The 18,331-nt window shown below is 40.9% G+C and overlaps 1 protein-coding gene across 1 annotated transcript in view; it reads left to right on the top strand.

Moving 5' to 3' along the window:
• LOC126336876 (pickpocket protein 28) overlaps positions 1-18,331 on the top strand; it is a 115,931-nt gene that overhangs the window by 55,718 nt on the left and 41,882 nt on the right. Inside the window, exon 5 of the mRNA XM_050000984.1 lies at positions 18,011-18,162. Within this exon, the coding sequence (XP_049856941.1) occupies positions 18,011-18,162 (152 nt within the window). The remainder of the gene's footprint in view (positions 1-18,010; positions 18,163-18,331) is intronic.

Genomic DNA, 18,331 nt, shown 5'->3' on the forward strand with positions numbered 1-18,331 from the left:
GAATTGAGTGCACTTCAAAGTCAAAGTCTCAACCAGTCTGTGTGATATTCTATGCTAGCGTCATATACTACTCCAATATACTGACCAGCTTTCTACCTTCTGTATGCATACTTCATAAATTTATTATTTTTCTGAATCCTCATACTTTTTTAATAATATCTTCTATTCCATTTTACCTGCACAAAATATGATATTCCATCTTCCTTCAAATATTTCGTTATCTCACCATCATAATCATATAAAATAACCATTATTCATCCTGGGTACAGGCATTTAAATTTCCATATTGCAATCAACATCTTTCTTGAACCCCATTTCAATTTCCATATTGCAATCAACATCTTTCTTCAAGCAAAGAATATGTGCAATTTTATTCGACCTTCCTGCTCACACATTTTACTACTTCCATTTCTATCTCATTTCAAAGTACACCTGCTATATTCTTTACTTACTGTCTTCGTGTACCCATTTTACATCATTTTCTTATTAGTCATGACATTTACCTTATTTATAGCCTCTAACAGTAATCGCTTATCCGAAGTGAACTCTCGCAAAACTATAGGCGCCACAATAAACACATATTCACAAAATTTTTTCATAACTAGCAATGCAGCCAAATTCATTGTTGTACCGAAATCAACATGACAAATGTTTCATCAGAAAGGCAATTCAGCGAAGTATCTTATACTACATATATGCAGCAAAAATTGTTGTAAACCAGTAAACAAAATGAAGTACACAGTCTTAAGCTAGGACAAAACACACACAAGAAGTTTCATCGTAAAAACAATGTAGCAAAAAAAGCAAACTGTATTATCATAAAAATGCAAGATAGCAACGTCAACACAAAATCCCAATAATAAGTCAGTGTCAAAAAGGAATGTTGGTGCACTAATAATCATGTATTGCAATAGTTCACTTAAGACACTAGTTGTGCTAAGCAATAGTCGTATTATGCAAGAAAATTATATACGTTTCACAAAATTACACTAATCCATGGCAAGATAATTAGTTAATTAGCGCTAAAAATGTGAAAAAAGGGAAAAAGCATTATGAGTTGGTAGCATATGTTCATTAAAATACGCATTTTAGCACAAAAATACATCTGCATATCAATCAATAGCCTTCTCATTCATGTTTTCCATGTCTGCCTATTCTCATCATATAGTACTAAAAAAAACCTCTCATTCAACAGTGCATGTCTCATTTGTCTACAATATGTGAATAATTGTCCGCAGCTCGTGGTCTCGCGGTAGCGTTCTCGCTTCCCGAGCACGGGGTCCCGGGTTCGATTCCCGGCGGGGTCAGGGATTTTTCACCTGCCTCGTGATGACTGGGTGTTTGTGTCGTCTTCATCATCATCATCAATCATCCCCATTACGGTCGGAGGAAGGCAATGGCAAACCACCTCCACTAGGACCTTGCCTAGTATGGCGGCGCGGGTCTCCCGCGTCGCTCCCCTACGCTCGGTAAACGGAGTATGGGAATCATCATCATCATCATGTGAATAATTACCAAATTCGTTTTAACATATTGAATTTTATCATACTTGTCATAGTATGACCTGATGAAAAGAGGTGCGTAATTAGTTACAAAAGAAAAAAGTACATATTTCGACAGGATAATGCTCTCGTATCACATATACAGCAAAGTAAAAACAAAATTATCACAAAACATTAAAAAGAACATAATATGTCAGAAATGTATGCCATACCAATAACAATTCAAGATAGTATTCAAGACGATCATACCTGAGCGAAATACAAAAATCACTATTCCATAAATGGTTTGAAATATATTACATGATGTAGTCCTTTTCTTTTTTTAGTACATACTGTTTATTGTAGCCATTTCTACTGTACTGTCATGTGCTACTCGACGAATTCTGTAATGTTCATTGTATAGCAAGAACAACGTATGACTAAGATGCTTATTTTAGTGTGATAAAAGATGGGATTTCACAAGTACTTCCTGACCAATGTATAGCTTTTTGGCATTTATCTTAGCACATTGTGAATTCTTCCTTCGCTCTGTAGCTTATTTGATGTTAGGTTAGATATTGCTGGCTCTGTTACCTCCTTCTGACGTAGCCTGCGTGAGCCAGGAAATGGTAGAAGCTCTCTAATCAACGATGTCGCCAGGATTTTGTCAAAGGAGCAGTCCAATCTGTTAAAGAGGACCTTAAAAAGGCTCTTGTTTTTCGTTTTATGCTGAAAGCACATATATTTATTTATTAATTTTGTGTACATGCTGGACGTTGTGGCCGAGCGGTTCTAGGCACTTCAGTCTGGAACCGCGCAACCGCTACGGTCGCAAGTTCGAATTCTGTCTTGGGCATGGATATGTGTGATGTCCTTAGTTTAGTTAGGTTTACGTAGTTCTAAGTTCTTGGGGACTGATGACCTCAGATGTTAAGACCCATAGTGCTCAGAGACTTTTTTTTTCTTTTGGGAGGCCTTCATTCAAACAGTATTTGGTCTATAAAATTAAGCAAGAAAAGCATATAACATATATTCTCAACAGTATATATAAACAGGGTGGTCCATTGATAGTGACCGGGCCAGATATCTCACGAAATAAACATCAAAACAAAAAAACTACAAAGAACTAAACTCGTTTAGCTTCGAGGGGGAAACCAGATGGCGCTATGATTGGCCCGCTAGATGTTGTTGCCATAGGTCAAACGGATATCAATTGTGTTTTTTAAATAGGAACCCAAATCTTTTTATTACATATACGTGTAGTACATAAAGAAATATGGATTTTTTAGTTGGACCAATTATTTCGCTTTCTGATAGATATTCTGTAAATCAACAAGGTAGCAGCCTGCCCATCCACCTTAGAGCAAGAACTGAAAGGAAAACAATGCACGTCCGTGTTTGCCAATAACCACTTTGCTAACAATGAACACTGCATGTACGTGGCTCAATAAAACGTGTCTGATGGGTCCATCGTTCGATCTCGTCACATATCGGATTTGTCAAGAACACTTCATGTCGACTTCACTGTTTTTTAATTTCTTTAAAAGCCAGCTACCTAGCAGCTGTAGTGTCAGAACTTCATGCTGAAGCTAAACGCTGCAGTTTCTGTTGGTAGCGCCGAGCGCCGATTACTTCAGCATTTTCCCTCACACGCCTCCGCCCATCGTAACGACGAATTTAGATTTTTGTCCATTATTTTCATCAACTGCTTTTGAAGAAATGTCGATTTGAAGAAGTAGCCGACTGGTTGCGTTAAAAAGATTTTGTAACACAACTGGTGTGCTGTCTCTTCACATCGGAAGTCTTGCTTTCACCCTCCCCCTCCAAGTGCAATCGGAGTTCTTCTGTGCCACCTATACTTGCTTCACACAGTCAAAGAGAAAGACTGGACGTGACGAATGCTTAAAGGTAGTAAGACTCCCTTCTCAAAATGAAAGTAAAATTATGTCCTACTACGATTTCAAAAGGACAACTTCATATATTTTCCGAAAATTGTGAAGAAAATGTAATGTAAAATAAAAACATCGGCACTGTCGGCACTCGATATTGCCGTTTCGATATCGATATATCGGGAGAAATAATAGCGCCGTTGTACAGGTTGATTATAATTAAAGTTTAACTTTCTGACCACTGGTAAGAATGACGTCAAATTGCAGCGGAATATTATCGGAGAAGGCGTGAAACGTATGGCAGAAGAAAAATAGTTACAAAATGTAACAACAGATGGCGCTGTAAGCATCCTAATTTAATTGTGATCGATCACAAATGACCACTGAATCATACAACAATGCCTAAGGTGTACGTTTGACGTTAAACAAACTGTACTACTCAGTGTTTATGGGTGTACAGGTGTGATATTGTTAGTTACGTAAGCCTATCCACCACGGCAAGGTCATATCACATCGGATGGGAAAAATCGGTTTTTAATTTTCCTGAGACCAAAATCCTCATGAAAGCATCAATCACATCGGTTTTTTAATTGCCCTGAGGCCAAAAACCGCGTAAAAAGCATGTATCAAAATAAAATCGGTTTATTAATTTCCGTGTGACTGGCGCAAAACATGTTCAATATGCTGCCCACTGTTTTCTGCAACAAGTTGAAATCGAGAAACAGTATGTTTCACAACTGATCGAAGTGTTCCCGGGGCCATGTTCAGAATGTGTTGCGCAATGCGTGCCTTCAGTGCAGTTAAGTTTGCAATCGGAAAACAGAAAACAACATCTTTCAAAAATGTTCAAATGTGTGAGACATCTTATGGGACTTAACTGCTAAGGTCATCAGTCCCTAAGCTTACGCACTACTTAACCTAAATTATCCTAAGGACAAACACACACACCAATGCCCGAGGGAGGACTCGAACTTCCGCCAGGACCAACATGTTTCAGTCAGCCGCACAGCCAGAAGTCACACGGATTAACATCAGGTGATCGGGACGGCTAGGCTGTAGGGAAATGGCGGCTGATAATTCTAGCATTTCCGAAATGTCGCTTCAGCACCTGCTTAACTGGATTGTGCGGAGGTGCGCCATCTTGCATAAAAATGATCCCATCCACACATCCACGGTACAGGTAACAGGTCCGGAAGCACCTATCTCTTCGAAAAAATATGGCCCTATGATAAGTGATGTCGTAAACCCGCACCACACAGTGACCTTTTCAGGATGGAGTGGTACTGGTTGATTTGAGGGTGGATTTTACGTTGCCCATATTCGACAATTCTGTGTAATGACATATCCTGACAGACGGACGTGGGCTTCGTCTGTCTACCAAATCTTCCATGGTCAATCATTGGCCACTTCCATGCGAGCAACAAATTCTAAATCAAAGGTCTCTCTTGCTGGCAGGTCAACAGGAAGCAACTCGTGCACGTGGGTAGTGTTGAATGGACAGCAAAGAAGGATGTTTTGTAGGATTTTACGCACCGTGCTCAGGGAACGTCCAATGTTCGGGCAATTCTCCGTCCACTACACGTTTGCACACCACCACACGTCTCCTCCTGCACTGCTGTGCCCACTGCTTCCACTGACGTCGAATCAATTCGTTTCCTCCCTCTATAAGGTTGCACACCAAAAGAACCCGTTTTTTCGAATTTCCGGATCATTTTCTCCAGACCCACGGCAGTCATCGGACCAACGCCTTTTTTTCAAACCTTTCAGTGTCCGGAACTTGTGCAGAGCGACATGTGCACAGTCATCATTGTTGCACTCGTAATACTGCTTTACAAGCAGAGCGCGATACTGCATTGAGACAGTCATGGCGAAATCGCTGGCGCAAAAGTAGGATAAGTAGTGTACCCGACGTACTTATACCAACTTCAGTGGGTCGTGCGCTTGACAGGTGTTTTCATTTACTTATTGTGACACATACAGCGCCTTCTATTGATCAATTTTCACACTGAAACTTCCTGGCAGATTAAAACTGTGTGCCCGACCGAGTTCGAGCCCTTGTCGGCCACACAGTTTTAATCTGCCAGGAAGTTTCATATCAGCGCACACTCCGCTGCAGAGTGAAAATCTCATGCTGGAATTTTCACACTATTTTTTTTTCTTCTGCCATACGTTTTTCCCCTTCTCCGATAACATTCCGTTGCAAATTGACGCCGTTCTATATCTACATCTACATGACTACTCTGCAATTCACATTTAAGTGCTTGGCAGAGGGTTCATCGAACCACAATCATACTATCTCTCTACTATTCCACTCCCGAACAGCGAGCGGGAAAAACGAACACCTAAACCTTTCTGTTCGAGCTCTGATTTCTCTTATTTTATTTTGATGATCATTCCTACCTATGTAGGTTGGGCTCAACAAAATATTTTCGCATTCGGAAGAGAAAGTTGGTGACTGAAATTTCGTAAAAAGGTCTCGCCGCGACGAAAAACGTCTATGCTGTAATGACTTCCATCCCAACTCGTGTATCATATCTGCCACACTCTCTCCCCTATAACGCGATAATACAAAACGAGCTGCCCTTCTTTGCACCCTCTCGATGTCCTCCGTCAATCCCACCTGGTAAGGATCCCACACCGCGCAGCAATATTCTAACAGAGGACGAACGAGTGTAGTGTAAGCTGTCTCTTTAGTGGACTTGTTGCATCTTCTAAGTGTCCTGCCAATGAAACGCAACCTTTGGCTCGCCTTCCCGACAATATTATCTATGTGGTCCTTCCAACTGAAGTTGTTCGTAATTTTAACACCCAGGTACTTAGTTGAATTGACAGCCTTGAGAATTGTACTATTTATCGAGTAATCGAATTCCAACGGATTTCTTTTGGAACTCATGTGGATCATCTCACACTTTTCGTTATTTAGCGTCAACTGCCACCTGACACACCATACAGCAATCTTTTCTAAATCGCTTTGCAGCTGATACTGGTCTTCGGATGACCTTACTAGACGGTAAATTACAGCATCATCTGCGAACAGTCTAAGAGAACTGCTCAGATTGTCACCCAGGTCATTTATATAGATCAGGAACAGTAGAGGTCCCAGGACGCTTCCCTGGGGAACACCTGATATCACTTCAGTTTTACTCGATGATTTGCCGTCTATTACTACGAACTGCGACCTTCCTGACAGGAACAACTGAGATGATACCCCATAGGTCCGCAGCTTGATTAGAAGTCGCTTGTGAGGAACGGTGTCAAAAGCTTTCCGGAAATCTAGAAATACCTAATCAACTTGAGATCCCCTGTCGATAGCGGCCATTACTTCGTGCGAATAAAGAGCTAGCTGCGTTGCACAAGAGCGATGTTTTCTGAAGCCATGCTGATTACGTGTCAATAGATCGTTCCCTTCGAGGTGATTCATAATGTTTGAATACAGTATATGCTCCAGTGGTGTTATTTCTACAGCGTTTTGAAAGTTTAAGCTTAATTACAAATATAATCACCCTGTATATTGATATTTTATGGAAAAAATCTATATATCGATATTTTATCAGCAGCCGTACTAGGAAGGCCTTTGGTTGGACTATCGCGGATGCCTGCAGAGTGGAAGGAAGAAACTATTATTGCGTTAATTGATACGTATAGGAAGAATTGTGCTTATTTGCTGAGGAAACTCACCATTACTGTAACAAACATATGCACCTGAAGCAGCATTTTTCAATCACATAGCATGCCGTGTGACTGCTTAGGGAACAACCTAGCCGTTCCCGATGCCTGCTAGCCAACAGGCTTGCGCCCCGTCAAGCACCTTAGGGCAAAACATGTCCGTGTTACATGAGCTTGGAAATTAAGTACACAGGCACCTCCTATCTTAACGGCACCTCATAAAGAATCCAAGTAAACGCATCGTCGGGGCGTCAATACACTCGATGCCTGCGTTACTTGAAAGGAGACGAAATCGTGACTCATCGCACCATAGCACACGTTTCCTTTCAGCTACTGTCCAGTTTCTAAATTGTTTGGCTTCTGAAGGCGTGCAGCTTTGTACAAATTGTTAATCAATTTTTTTCAGAAATAAATGACAGCTTTAGATTCTTTTTTAATACAATTGGAGCCGTGTTGATGATTTACCTGATCCTATGAAACAAGCACTCATGTTCCCAAATACAGACTTCAAGAGGATCATATTGAGAGTTGCACTTCGGTTTTATGGCAACAGGATATACTATTGGGCTGAAGACTTGTCTTTTCCGAGGTATCCAGCGTTCAGATGTGTACTGCCTGCAACCCTTAAAGCAGTGTTGGCTCAGAAACAAAAATGGTTATTGTTATCTCGTCAGACTACCTAAATAACACTGGAATACTGCTCTCTTACTTTCTAGGTCTGATGGAATGACTGACAACTGTCACTGTCAATGGCTGACACTTGAATTACCACCTGCACACCCACTTCGGTTTTTATCAAAATCAATCATATCTGCTCAGATGCCTTAACTGCACTGGTACGAAACCATGTCTCACATTCATACTTGCAGTTGAACAGTATATCAGAGTTCACACACAGTCTCAACCGTACATAAACAGAAATAAATACAGCCTAATAGTAAGGTTCAGAATTTTATTACGAAGAATGAGCTACGTCTTGGTTCAGAGAGAGGAAAACTAGAAGGGACGATCATACCAAACAAGCAGACGGAAACAGTTCTCTATAGAACATGGTACGAGGTTACAGCGGTACAATAAAGAGTGACTATTAAGTAATATTTGCGGTACTGAAAACGGACACGGAACACTACATCATTTGTTACAACCATAGCACTCGTTGATCTGAAAGTGGAAGTTTTAACAAACTGAGGTCACGCTATTCAAATTATTACATGATCGCCAACGTTGCAATAAAACTGCGTGCTCATATAGATAATCTGACTAGTACCATGTTGAGATCCCATCTGAAGTGTTTGCTAGTACAAATTTTGTTCTGCAAACTTATGGTTGCTTGACTTGCTGGGAACTTATTAGAATTTATTGAACAACCTGTATGTAAATGCTGGTAAACCAAATTTAAACTGTTCTGTGAGATGACTATAACAAAATCATTACTGCTATGTACCTACTTGCATATTTCACTGCCGTCTTTGAATACTACATTGACACAATGGCACAACTGCATCAAGCTCTGAAAACAACGTTAAATTAAGAAGATTAACTGTCTTATTCTACCAAGATATAATAGTACTTCTACGAGACAACCAAGTTTCCTCACTTGATTTTTACCGTAACGAAAATATTCTGCTGCAAGTAATAGTCTGTGTCTTCTATAATTCTTAAATGCTCTTCACTGGTGATGACTGATTGCTAGTGAAAAATTTTGCCTCTCGAAGTGTTTTTATTAACTGAGTTTATAATCGTCTTTATGGATCTGTAGCGTCTTGTGCTTGCGATTGTGTATCAGCTGCTTTTCTTCCAGTGAGAACTAAGTTTCATACCACGCGCTGCCGATGTTCAAATGGTTCAAATGACTCTGAGCACTATGGGACTTAACATCTCAGGTCATCAGTCCTCCAGAACTTACAGCTACTTAAACCTAACTAACCTAAGGACATCAAACGCATACATGCCCGAGGCAGGATTCGAATCTTCGACCGTAGCAGTCCGCGGTTCCAGACAGAAGCGTCTAGAACCGCTCGACCACAACGGCCGGCTGTCGATGTTCCATTGTCTCCGCACGGCGGTAGGGGAGTCTCTGGTTGTCTGCTCTGCTGCCATCAGCCGGCTGTCAATATGGCTATGATGCGTTTCGTAATGATAAAAATTAGATGAAATTATAAATATGTCAAATATGGCTCTGTCTCTCATTCCAACCTCTCCAATTTCATTAAAACACTTCATATGGGATCTCAACGTAGTACTAGTCAGATTATCTATATGTGCACGCAGTTTTTATTGCAACAATTGGCTATCACATAATAATTTGAATAGCGTGGCCTCAGTTAATTAAAACTTCCACTTTTAGATCAACGAGTGCTGTGGCCCCCACAGTAAATGATTGTAACAAATGATATAGTGTTCCGTGGTTGTTTTCAGTAACGCAAAGTTTACTTGAAGTCACTCTCTATTGTACCGCTGTCATCTCCACTTAGCTCACATTCTCTCTTTACCTATCTCGTCAACTCTACACATCATCACTGTTGTTGTTGTTGTTGTTGTTGTTGTTGTGGTTTTGACTCCTGAGACTGGTTTGATGCAGCTCTCCATGCTACTCTATCCTGTGCAAGTTTCTCCATCTCCCAGTACCTACTGCAACCTACATCCTTCTGAATCTGCTTAGTGTACTCATCTCTCGGTCTCCCTCTACGATTTTTACCCTCCATGCTGCCCTCCAGTACTAAATTGGTGATCCCCTGATGCCTCAGAGCATGTACTACCAACCGATCACTTCTTCTAGTCAAGTTGTGCCACAAATTTCTCTTCTCTCCACTTCTATTCAATACCTCCTCATTAGTTATGTGATCTACCCATCTAATCTTCAGCATTCTTCTGTAGCACCACATTTCGAAAGCTTCTATTCTCTTCCTGTCCAAACTGTTTATCGTCCATGTTTCACTTCTATACATGGCTACACTCCATACAAATACTTTCAAAAATGACTTCCTGACACTTAAATCTATACTCGATGTTAACAAATTTCTCTTCTTCAGAAACGCTTGCCTTGCCATAGCCAGTCTACATCTTATATCCTCTCTACTTCGACCATCGTCAGTTATTTTTCTCCCCAAATAGCAAAACTCATTTACTACTTTATTCGTCTCATTTCATAATCTAATTCCCGCAGCATCATCCGGCTTAATTCGACTACATTCCATTGTCCTCATTTTGCTCTTGTTGATGTTCATCTTATATCCTCCTCTCAAGACATTGTCCATTCCATTTAACTGCTCTTCCAAGTCCCTTGCTGTCTCTGACAGAATTATGATGTCGTCGGCGAGCCTCAAAGTTTTTATTTCTTCTCCGTGGATTTTAATACCTACTCCGAATTTTTCTTTTGTTTCCTTTACTGCTTGCTCAGTATACAGATTGAATAACATCGGGGAGAGACTACTACCCTGTCTCGCTCCCTTCCCAACCACTGCTTCCCTTTCATGTCCCTCGACTCTTATAACTGCCATCTAGTTTCTGTACAAATTGTAAATAACCTTTCGCTCCCTATATTTTACCCCTGCCACCTTCAGAATTTGAAAGAGAGTATTCCAGTCAACATTGTCAAAAGCTTTCTCTAAGTCTACAAATGCTAGAAACGTAGGTTTGCCCTTCCTTAATCTAGCTTCTAAGATAAGTCGCAGGGTCAGTATCGCCTCACGTGTTCCAACATTTCGACGGAATCCAAACTGATCTTCCCCGAGGTCGGCTTCTACTAGTTTTTGCATTCGTCTGTAAAGAATTCGCGTTAGTATTTTGCAGCCGTGACTTATTAAACTGATAGTTCGGTAATTTTCACATCTGTCAACACCTGCTTTCTTTGGGATTGGAATTATTTTATTCTTCTTGAAGCCTGATTGTATTTCGACTGTCTCATACATCTTGCTCACCAGATGGTAGAGTTTTGTCAGGACTGGCGTTCCCAAGGCCGTCAGTAGTTCCAATGGAATGTAGTCTACTCTGGGGGCCTTGTTTCGACTTAGGTCTTTCAGTGCTCTGTCAAACTGTACATGCAGTATCGTATCTCCCAGTTCGTCTTCATCTACATCCTCTTCCATTTCCATAATATTGTCCTTAAGTACATCACCCTTGTATAGCCCCTCTATATACTCCTTCCACCTTTCTGCTTTCCCTTCTTTGCTTAGAACTGGGTTTCCATCTGAGCTCTTGATGTTCATACAAGTGGTTCTCTTATCTCCAAAGGTCTCTTTAATTTTTCTGTAGGCAGTATCTATCTTACCCCTAGTGAGATAAGCCTCTACATCCTTACATTTGTCCTCTAGCCATCCCTGCTTAGCCATTTTGCACTTCTTGTCGATCTCATTTTTGAGACGTCTGTATTCCTTTTTGCCTGCTTCATTTACTGCATTTTTATATTTTCTCCTTTCATCAATTAAATTCAATATTTCTTCTGTTACCCAAGGATTTCTAACAGCCCTCGTCTTTTTAGCAACTTGATCCTCTGCTGCCTTCACTACTTCATCCCTTAGAGCTACCCATTGGTCTTCTACTGTAAATTCCTGTCAATTGTTCCCTTATGCTGTCCCTGAAACTCTGTACAACCTCTAGTTTAGTCAGTTTATCCAGGTCCCATCTCCTTAAAATCCCACCATTTTGCAATTTCTTCAGTTTTAATCTAAAGTTCTTAATCAATACATTGTGGTCAGAGTCCACATCTGCTCCTGGAAATGTCTTAAATTTAAAACCTGGTTCCTAAATCTCTGTCTTACCATTATATAATCTATCTGATACCTTTTATTATCTCCAGGCTTCTTCCACGTATACAGCCTTCTTTTATGATTCTTAGACCAAGTGTTACCTATGATTAAGTTGTGCTCTTTGCAAAACTCTACCAGGTGGCTTCATCTTTCATTTCTTTGCCCCAGTCCATATTCACCTACTACGTTTCCTTCTCTCCCTTTTCCTACTACCGAATTCCAGTCAACCATGACTATTAAATTTTCATCTCCCTTCACTATCTGAATAATTTCTTTTATTTGATCATACATTTCTTCAATTTCTTCGTCATCTGCAGAGCTAGTTGGCATATAAACTTGTACTACTGTAGTAGGTGTTGGCTTCGTATCTATCTTGCCCACAATAATGCGTTCACTATGCTGTTCGTAGTAGCTTACCCGCATTCCTATTTTCCTATTCATTTTTAAATCTACTCCTGCATTACCCCTATTTGATTTTGTGTTTATAACCCTGTTGTCACCTGACCAGAAGTCTTGTTCCTCCTGCCACCGAACTTCACTAATTCCCACTATATCTAACTTTAACCTATCCATTTCCCTTTTTAAATTTTCTAACCTACCTGCCTGATTAAGGGATCTGACATTCCACGCTCCGATCCGTAGAACGCCAGTTTTCTTTCTCCTGATAACGACATCCTCTTGAGTAGTCCCCGCCCGGAGATCCGAATGGGGGACTCTTTTACCTCCGGAATATTTTAACCAAGAGGACACCATCATCATTTAATCATACAGTAAAGCTGCATACCCTCGGGAAAAATTACGGCCGTAGTTTCCCCTTGCTTTCAGCCGTTCGCAGTACGAGCACAGTAAGGCCGTTTTGGTTAATGTTACAAGACCAAATCAGTCAATCATCCAGACTGTTGCCCCTGCAACTACTGAAAAGGCTGCTGCCCCTCTTCAGGAACCACACGTTTGTCTGGCCTCTCAACAGATACCTCTCCGTTGTGGTTGCACCTACGGGACGGCTATCTGTATCGCTGAGGCACGCAAGCCTCCCCACCAACGGCACGGTCCATGGTTCATAGCAGAGAGGGCATTGGATATAATGAAGCGAAAATCACTTATAACTGCAGCATGGTAAAAAAAAGTATCGGACACTTCAGTTGACTTTACTACTACTCAGATGAAGGTTTACAGTTTCATTTTCGTCATCCACTGATGTTGAACTTCCCGGCTTTTCACTCGCACACGAATTATTGACAGTTTTCGGTTTTTTAGATGCAGGAGAACAAGTAAAACAGTTTGTTCGTTTTCTGCTTTTCTCAACTTAGCTTACAAGTTGCAACGAAAGACAAGACACACTGTAAAACTTCGCTCAACCGACAAGATCAGAACAGCAAACGCAAATGAATAAAGAACAACAAAACAAAGATGCCAATGAATCGCGAAGAATCGTGGTAGCGGGACCTTAGAGACATCCATAGGTAGTTCGGCGTCTGAACGTACTCATATCCGTTTAGCACTACCATCGCCCACTATTAGCGGGCGAGGGCACTACATGCTTTTTGAATTGGTTGCCAGCGATTCAGTTGTCGAGAACGGTTGCCGCAACTTCTAAATTCTTGAAACAGTCAATGACATCGCTTTTCCTACCAACAACTGCACTGGTCTGGTTCGTATTGGAATTACCAACACAAAAATTGAAATCAAAAAGTTACGTCCATGAAATAATTTGGCACTCTTCCATGTTCTCAGCATCGTTCCACCAGAAAAATAGCACTGATTAAACCTACTCCTGCATTACCCCTATTTGATTTTGTATTTATAACCCTGTATTCACCTGACCAGAAGTCTTGTTACTCCTGCCACCGAACTTCACTAATTCCCACTGTATCTAACTTTAACCTATCCATTTCCTTTTTTAAATTTTCTAACCTACCTGCTCGATTAAGGGATCTGACATTCCAATCTCCGATCCACAGAACGTTAGGTTTTTTTTCTCCTGATAACAATGTCCTCTTAAGTAGTCTCCGGCCGGAGATCCGAATGGGGGACTCTTTTACTTCCGGACTATTTTAGCAAAGAGGACGCCATCATCATTAACCATACAGTAGAGCTGCATGCCCTAGGGGAAAAATTACGGCTGTAGTTTCCCCTTTCATTTAACCGTTCGCAGTACCAGCACAGCAAGGCCGTTTTGCTTAGGATTATAATGCCAGATCAGTCAATCATCCAGACTGTTTCCCCTGCAACTACTGAAAAGGCTGCTGCCCCTTTTCAGGAACAACACGTTTGTCTGGCCTCTCAACAGATTCCCCTCCGTTGTGATTGCGCCTACGGTACGGCTATCTGTATCGCTGAGGCAAGGTCCATGGTTCATGGTTCATGGGGGGAGGGGGACATGACCTTATCAAACTATTAAAATGTTGCCCACCATTCCTAGCATTGCACTTCAGTCTTCCCAAGGTCCATGGTTCTGTTAATGCACCATATATACTCCCGTTCCTTTCGATATCCTGAAACCGTCCTTCTGTCGTCTTCTGCTTAGATTTCACTGCTGAATCTTCGGTTCGTCTTGTCTTCAGTCTCGAGCTCTCTCGCCGTCTCTCTTTGTCGGAAAGCTTCGAATCAATTTTTGTTCTTGAAATCAATGATTCCTTACAATAATGATGCCATTATGTGTCTAGGGAACATACTCCAGTACTCTTACCATCTTCCGTAGAGAACTGCTTCCGTCTGCTTGTTTGGTATGATCGTCCCTTCTTGTTTTCCTCTCCTAATTTACAGACGAATGGAAAAACTGGTAGATGCAGACCTCAGGGGGGAACAGTTTGGATTCCGTCGAAATGTTGGAACACGTGAGGCAATACTGACCTTACGCCTTATCTTAGAAGAAAGATTAAGAAAAGGCAAACCTACGTTTCTAGCATTTGTAGACTTAGAGAAAGCTTTTGACAATGTTGACTGGAATACTCTTTTTCAAATTCTAAAGGTGGCAGGGGTAAAATACAGGGAGCGAAAGGCTATTTACAATTTGTACAGAAACCAGATGGCAGTTATTAAAGTCGAGGGGCACGAAAGGGAAGCAGTGGTTGGGAAAGGAGTGAGACAGGGTTGTAGCCTCTCCCCGATGTTATTCAATCTGTATATTGAGCAAGCAGTAAAGGAAACAAAAGAAAAATTTGGAGGAGGTATTAAAATTCATGGAGAAGAAGTAAAAACTTTGAGGTTCGCCGATGACATTGTAATTCTGTCAGAGACGGCAAAGGATTTGGAAGAGCAGTTGAACGGAATGGACAGTGTCTTGAAAAGAGGATATAAGATGAACATCAACAAAAGCAAAACTAGGATAATGGAATGTAGTCAAATTAAATCGGGTGATGCTGAGGGAATTATATTAGGAAATGAGACACTTAAAGTAGTGAAGGAGTTTTGCTATTTAGGAAGTAAAATAACTGATGATGGTCGAAGTAGAGAGGATATAAAATGTAGACTGGCAATGGCAAGGAAAGCGTTTCTGAAGAAGAGAAATTTGTTAACATCGAATATAGATTTATCTATCAGGAAGTCGTTTATGAAAGTATTTGTTTGGAGTGTAGCCATGTATGGAAGTGAAACACGGACGATAACTAGTTTGGACAAGAAGAGAATAGAAGCTTTTGAAATGTGGTGCTACAGAAGAATGCTGAAGATTAGATGGGTAGATCACATAACTAATGAGGAGGTATTGAATAGGATTGGAGAGAAGAGAAGTTTGTGGCACAACTTGACTAGAAGAAGGGATCGGTTGGTAGGACATGTTCTGAGGCATCAAGGGATCACAAATTTAGCATTGGAGTGCAGCGTGGATGGTAAAAATCGTAGAGGGAGACCGAGAGATGAGTACACTAAGCAGATTCAGAAGGATGTAGGTTGCAGTAGGTACTGGGAGATGAAGCAGCTTGCACAGGATAGAGTAGCATGGAGAGCTGCATCAAACCAGTCTCAGGACTGAAGACAACAACAACAACAACAACAATCGCTGTCCAAACTGGTCTTGAAAAGAAATTTATGCCGAACGTAACTCCAGCGAATACGGTATCGATCAACACTCACCTCTTTCTCCGAGTACCATCTTTCAACTATCCGCACGTCATTTTTTAAATTACAAAGACCTGTCCTACCGGGCCACAGCATTTTCTCTTTACAGATGATGCTTACACAGAGTTTTACATTTGATCATATGTAGACATACATTTGCAAATAGCATTCATCTACATCTACATCTACATGGGTACTCTGCAATTCGCACGTAAGTGCCTGGCGGAGGGTTTATCGAACCATTTTCATGCTACTTCTCTACCATTCCACTCTCGAAAGGCGCGTGGGAAAAAGGATAATCTAAATCTTTCCGTTCGAGCTCTGATTTCTCTTATTTTATTATGATGATCATTTCTCCCTACGTAGGTGGGTGTCAACAAAATATTTACGCATTCGGAAGAGAAAGTTGGTGACTGAAATTTCGTAAACAGATCTCGCCGCGTAGAAAACCGCCTTTGTTTCAGTGACTGTCACCCCAACTCGCGTATCATATCAGTGAGTCTCACCCTTATTGCTTGATAACACGATACGAGCTTCCCTTCTTTGCACTTTTTCGATGTCATCCGGCCATCCCACCTGGTAAGGATACCACACCGCGCAGCAGTATTTCAGTAGAGAACGGACGAGTGTAATGTAGGCTGTCTCTCTAGTGGATTTGTCGCATCTTCTAAGTGTTCTGACAACAAAGTGCACTCTTTGTTTCGCCCTCCCCACAATATTATCTATGTGGTCTTCCCAATTTAAGTTGCTCTTAATTGTAATTCATAGGTATTTCGTCGAATTTACAGCCCTTGGTGTTGAGCGATTTATCATATATCCAAAATTTATCAGATTTCTTTTATTACCCATGTTGATGACCTCGCACTTTTCTTTGTTTAATGCCAATTGCCACTTTTCGCACCATATCAAAATTCTCTTTAGATCATTTTGTAATTGGAATTGATCGTATGATGATTTTACTAGACGGTAAATTACAGCGTCATCTGTAAACAATCTAAGGGGGCTGCTCAGATTATCACCCAGATCATTTATATAAATCAGTAACAGCAGAGGGCCCATGACACTACCTTGCGGAACGCCAGATATCACTTCTGTTCTACTCGACGATTTACCGTCTATCACTACGAACAGTGGCCTCTCAGAGAGGAAATCACGAATTCAGACACACAACTGAGACAATATTCCATATGCACGCAATTTGATTAATAGTCCCTTGTGACGAACGGTATTAAAAGCCTTCTGGAAATCTAGGAATATGGAATCGATCTGAGATCCCTTGTCGACAGCACTCATTACTTCATGGGACTAAAGAGCTAAGCTGTCTTGCACAAGAACGATATTTTCTGAATCGGTGTTGGTAAAGTATCAATAAGTCATTTTCTTCAAGGTGATTCATAATGTTCGAGTACACTTAGAAGATAGTACAGATCTACCAAAGAGATCGTCTATACTACGCTCGTCCACCTGTGCTAGGGTATTTCTGTGAGGCATGGGATATTCACCAGATAGAATGCACGGACGACACCGAAAAGTCCAAAGAAGAGCAGCGTGTTTTGTATTATTGTGAAATAGGGAAAGGAGTATCACCTATATTGATAAGCGAGTTGGGGTGGCAATCATCAAACCAAAGGCGTTTGTCGTTGCGTTGAGATCTTTTCACTCCCTCTTTTGAATGTGAAAATGTTTTATTGTCGCCAATCTACACAGGGAGAAATTTTTGTCGTGATAAAATAAGAGAAATCAGAGCTCACGTGGAAAGATTTAAGTGTTCATTTTTCCCACTCGCTGTTAAGAAAGTAGAACTATAAAGTAGTACTTCGAACCACCTCCAGAGTACTTCTACTCTGCCAGGCACGTAAGTGTGAATTGCATAGTGGTCGTGTAAATGTGAGGTGTGGATGGTAGCACTTGGTCTGCTGATAGGTCATGCCTGAATAACGCTAAAGATGCATTTTAAATCAGTATTTTTTTTATTCAGGAAAACATAGCATAGTTATCTTACCGAGAACAAACATAGCATTGTTACCTTATCGACCACCGCAATGGGACTGAATATGATTAGCGCTAACAACAAAAAAACTGATCAAAAACTGAACGACAATTTGTTCTTATTTTCTCTTTACCATTATTGCATTTAGAAAAATATAGCTGTCGTTATCGTTTGCAGGTAGCACCGCCCTTTGACGAGATGATGTTCATCGTCAAGTGGAAGAACCGTGTGGTGAACGCTTCCGACCTCTTCAAACCTCTGATTACTGAAGAAGGACTCTGTTACTCGTTCAATATGCTGGACGCCGAGGACTTCTTCACCGAGGAAACGTAAGATACTTTCAGACACCTACATGCTGTTTGACTGTATTTGTCTTTTGTTTCGAAAAACGTACGAGTATTCAGTTTACGTGATGTTTCATAACTTTTCTTTAAATACGAAGGAAGTCTTATATTTCGTGATTAGGTAAATTTTTATTTTGGACTCGCTCTGAATGTT

The sequence above is a fragment of the Schistocerca gregaria genome, chromosome 2, assembly GCF_023897955.1.
Source record: "Schistocerca gregaria isolate iqSchGreg1 chromosome 2, iqSchGreg1.2, whole genome shotgun sequence".
Taxonomy (NCBI): Eukaryota; Metazoa; Arthropoda; class Insecta; order Orthoptera; family Acrididae; genus Schistocerca; species Schistocerca gregaria.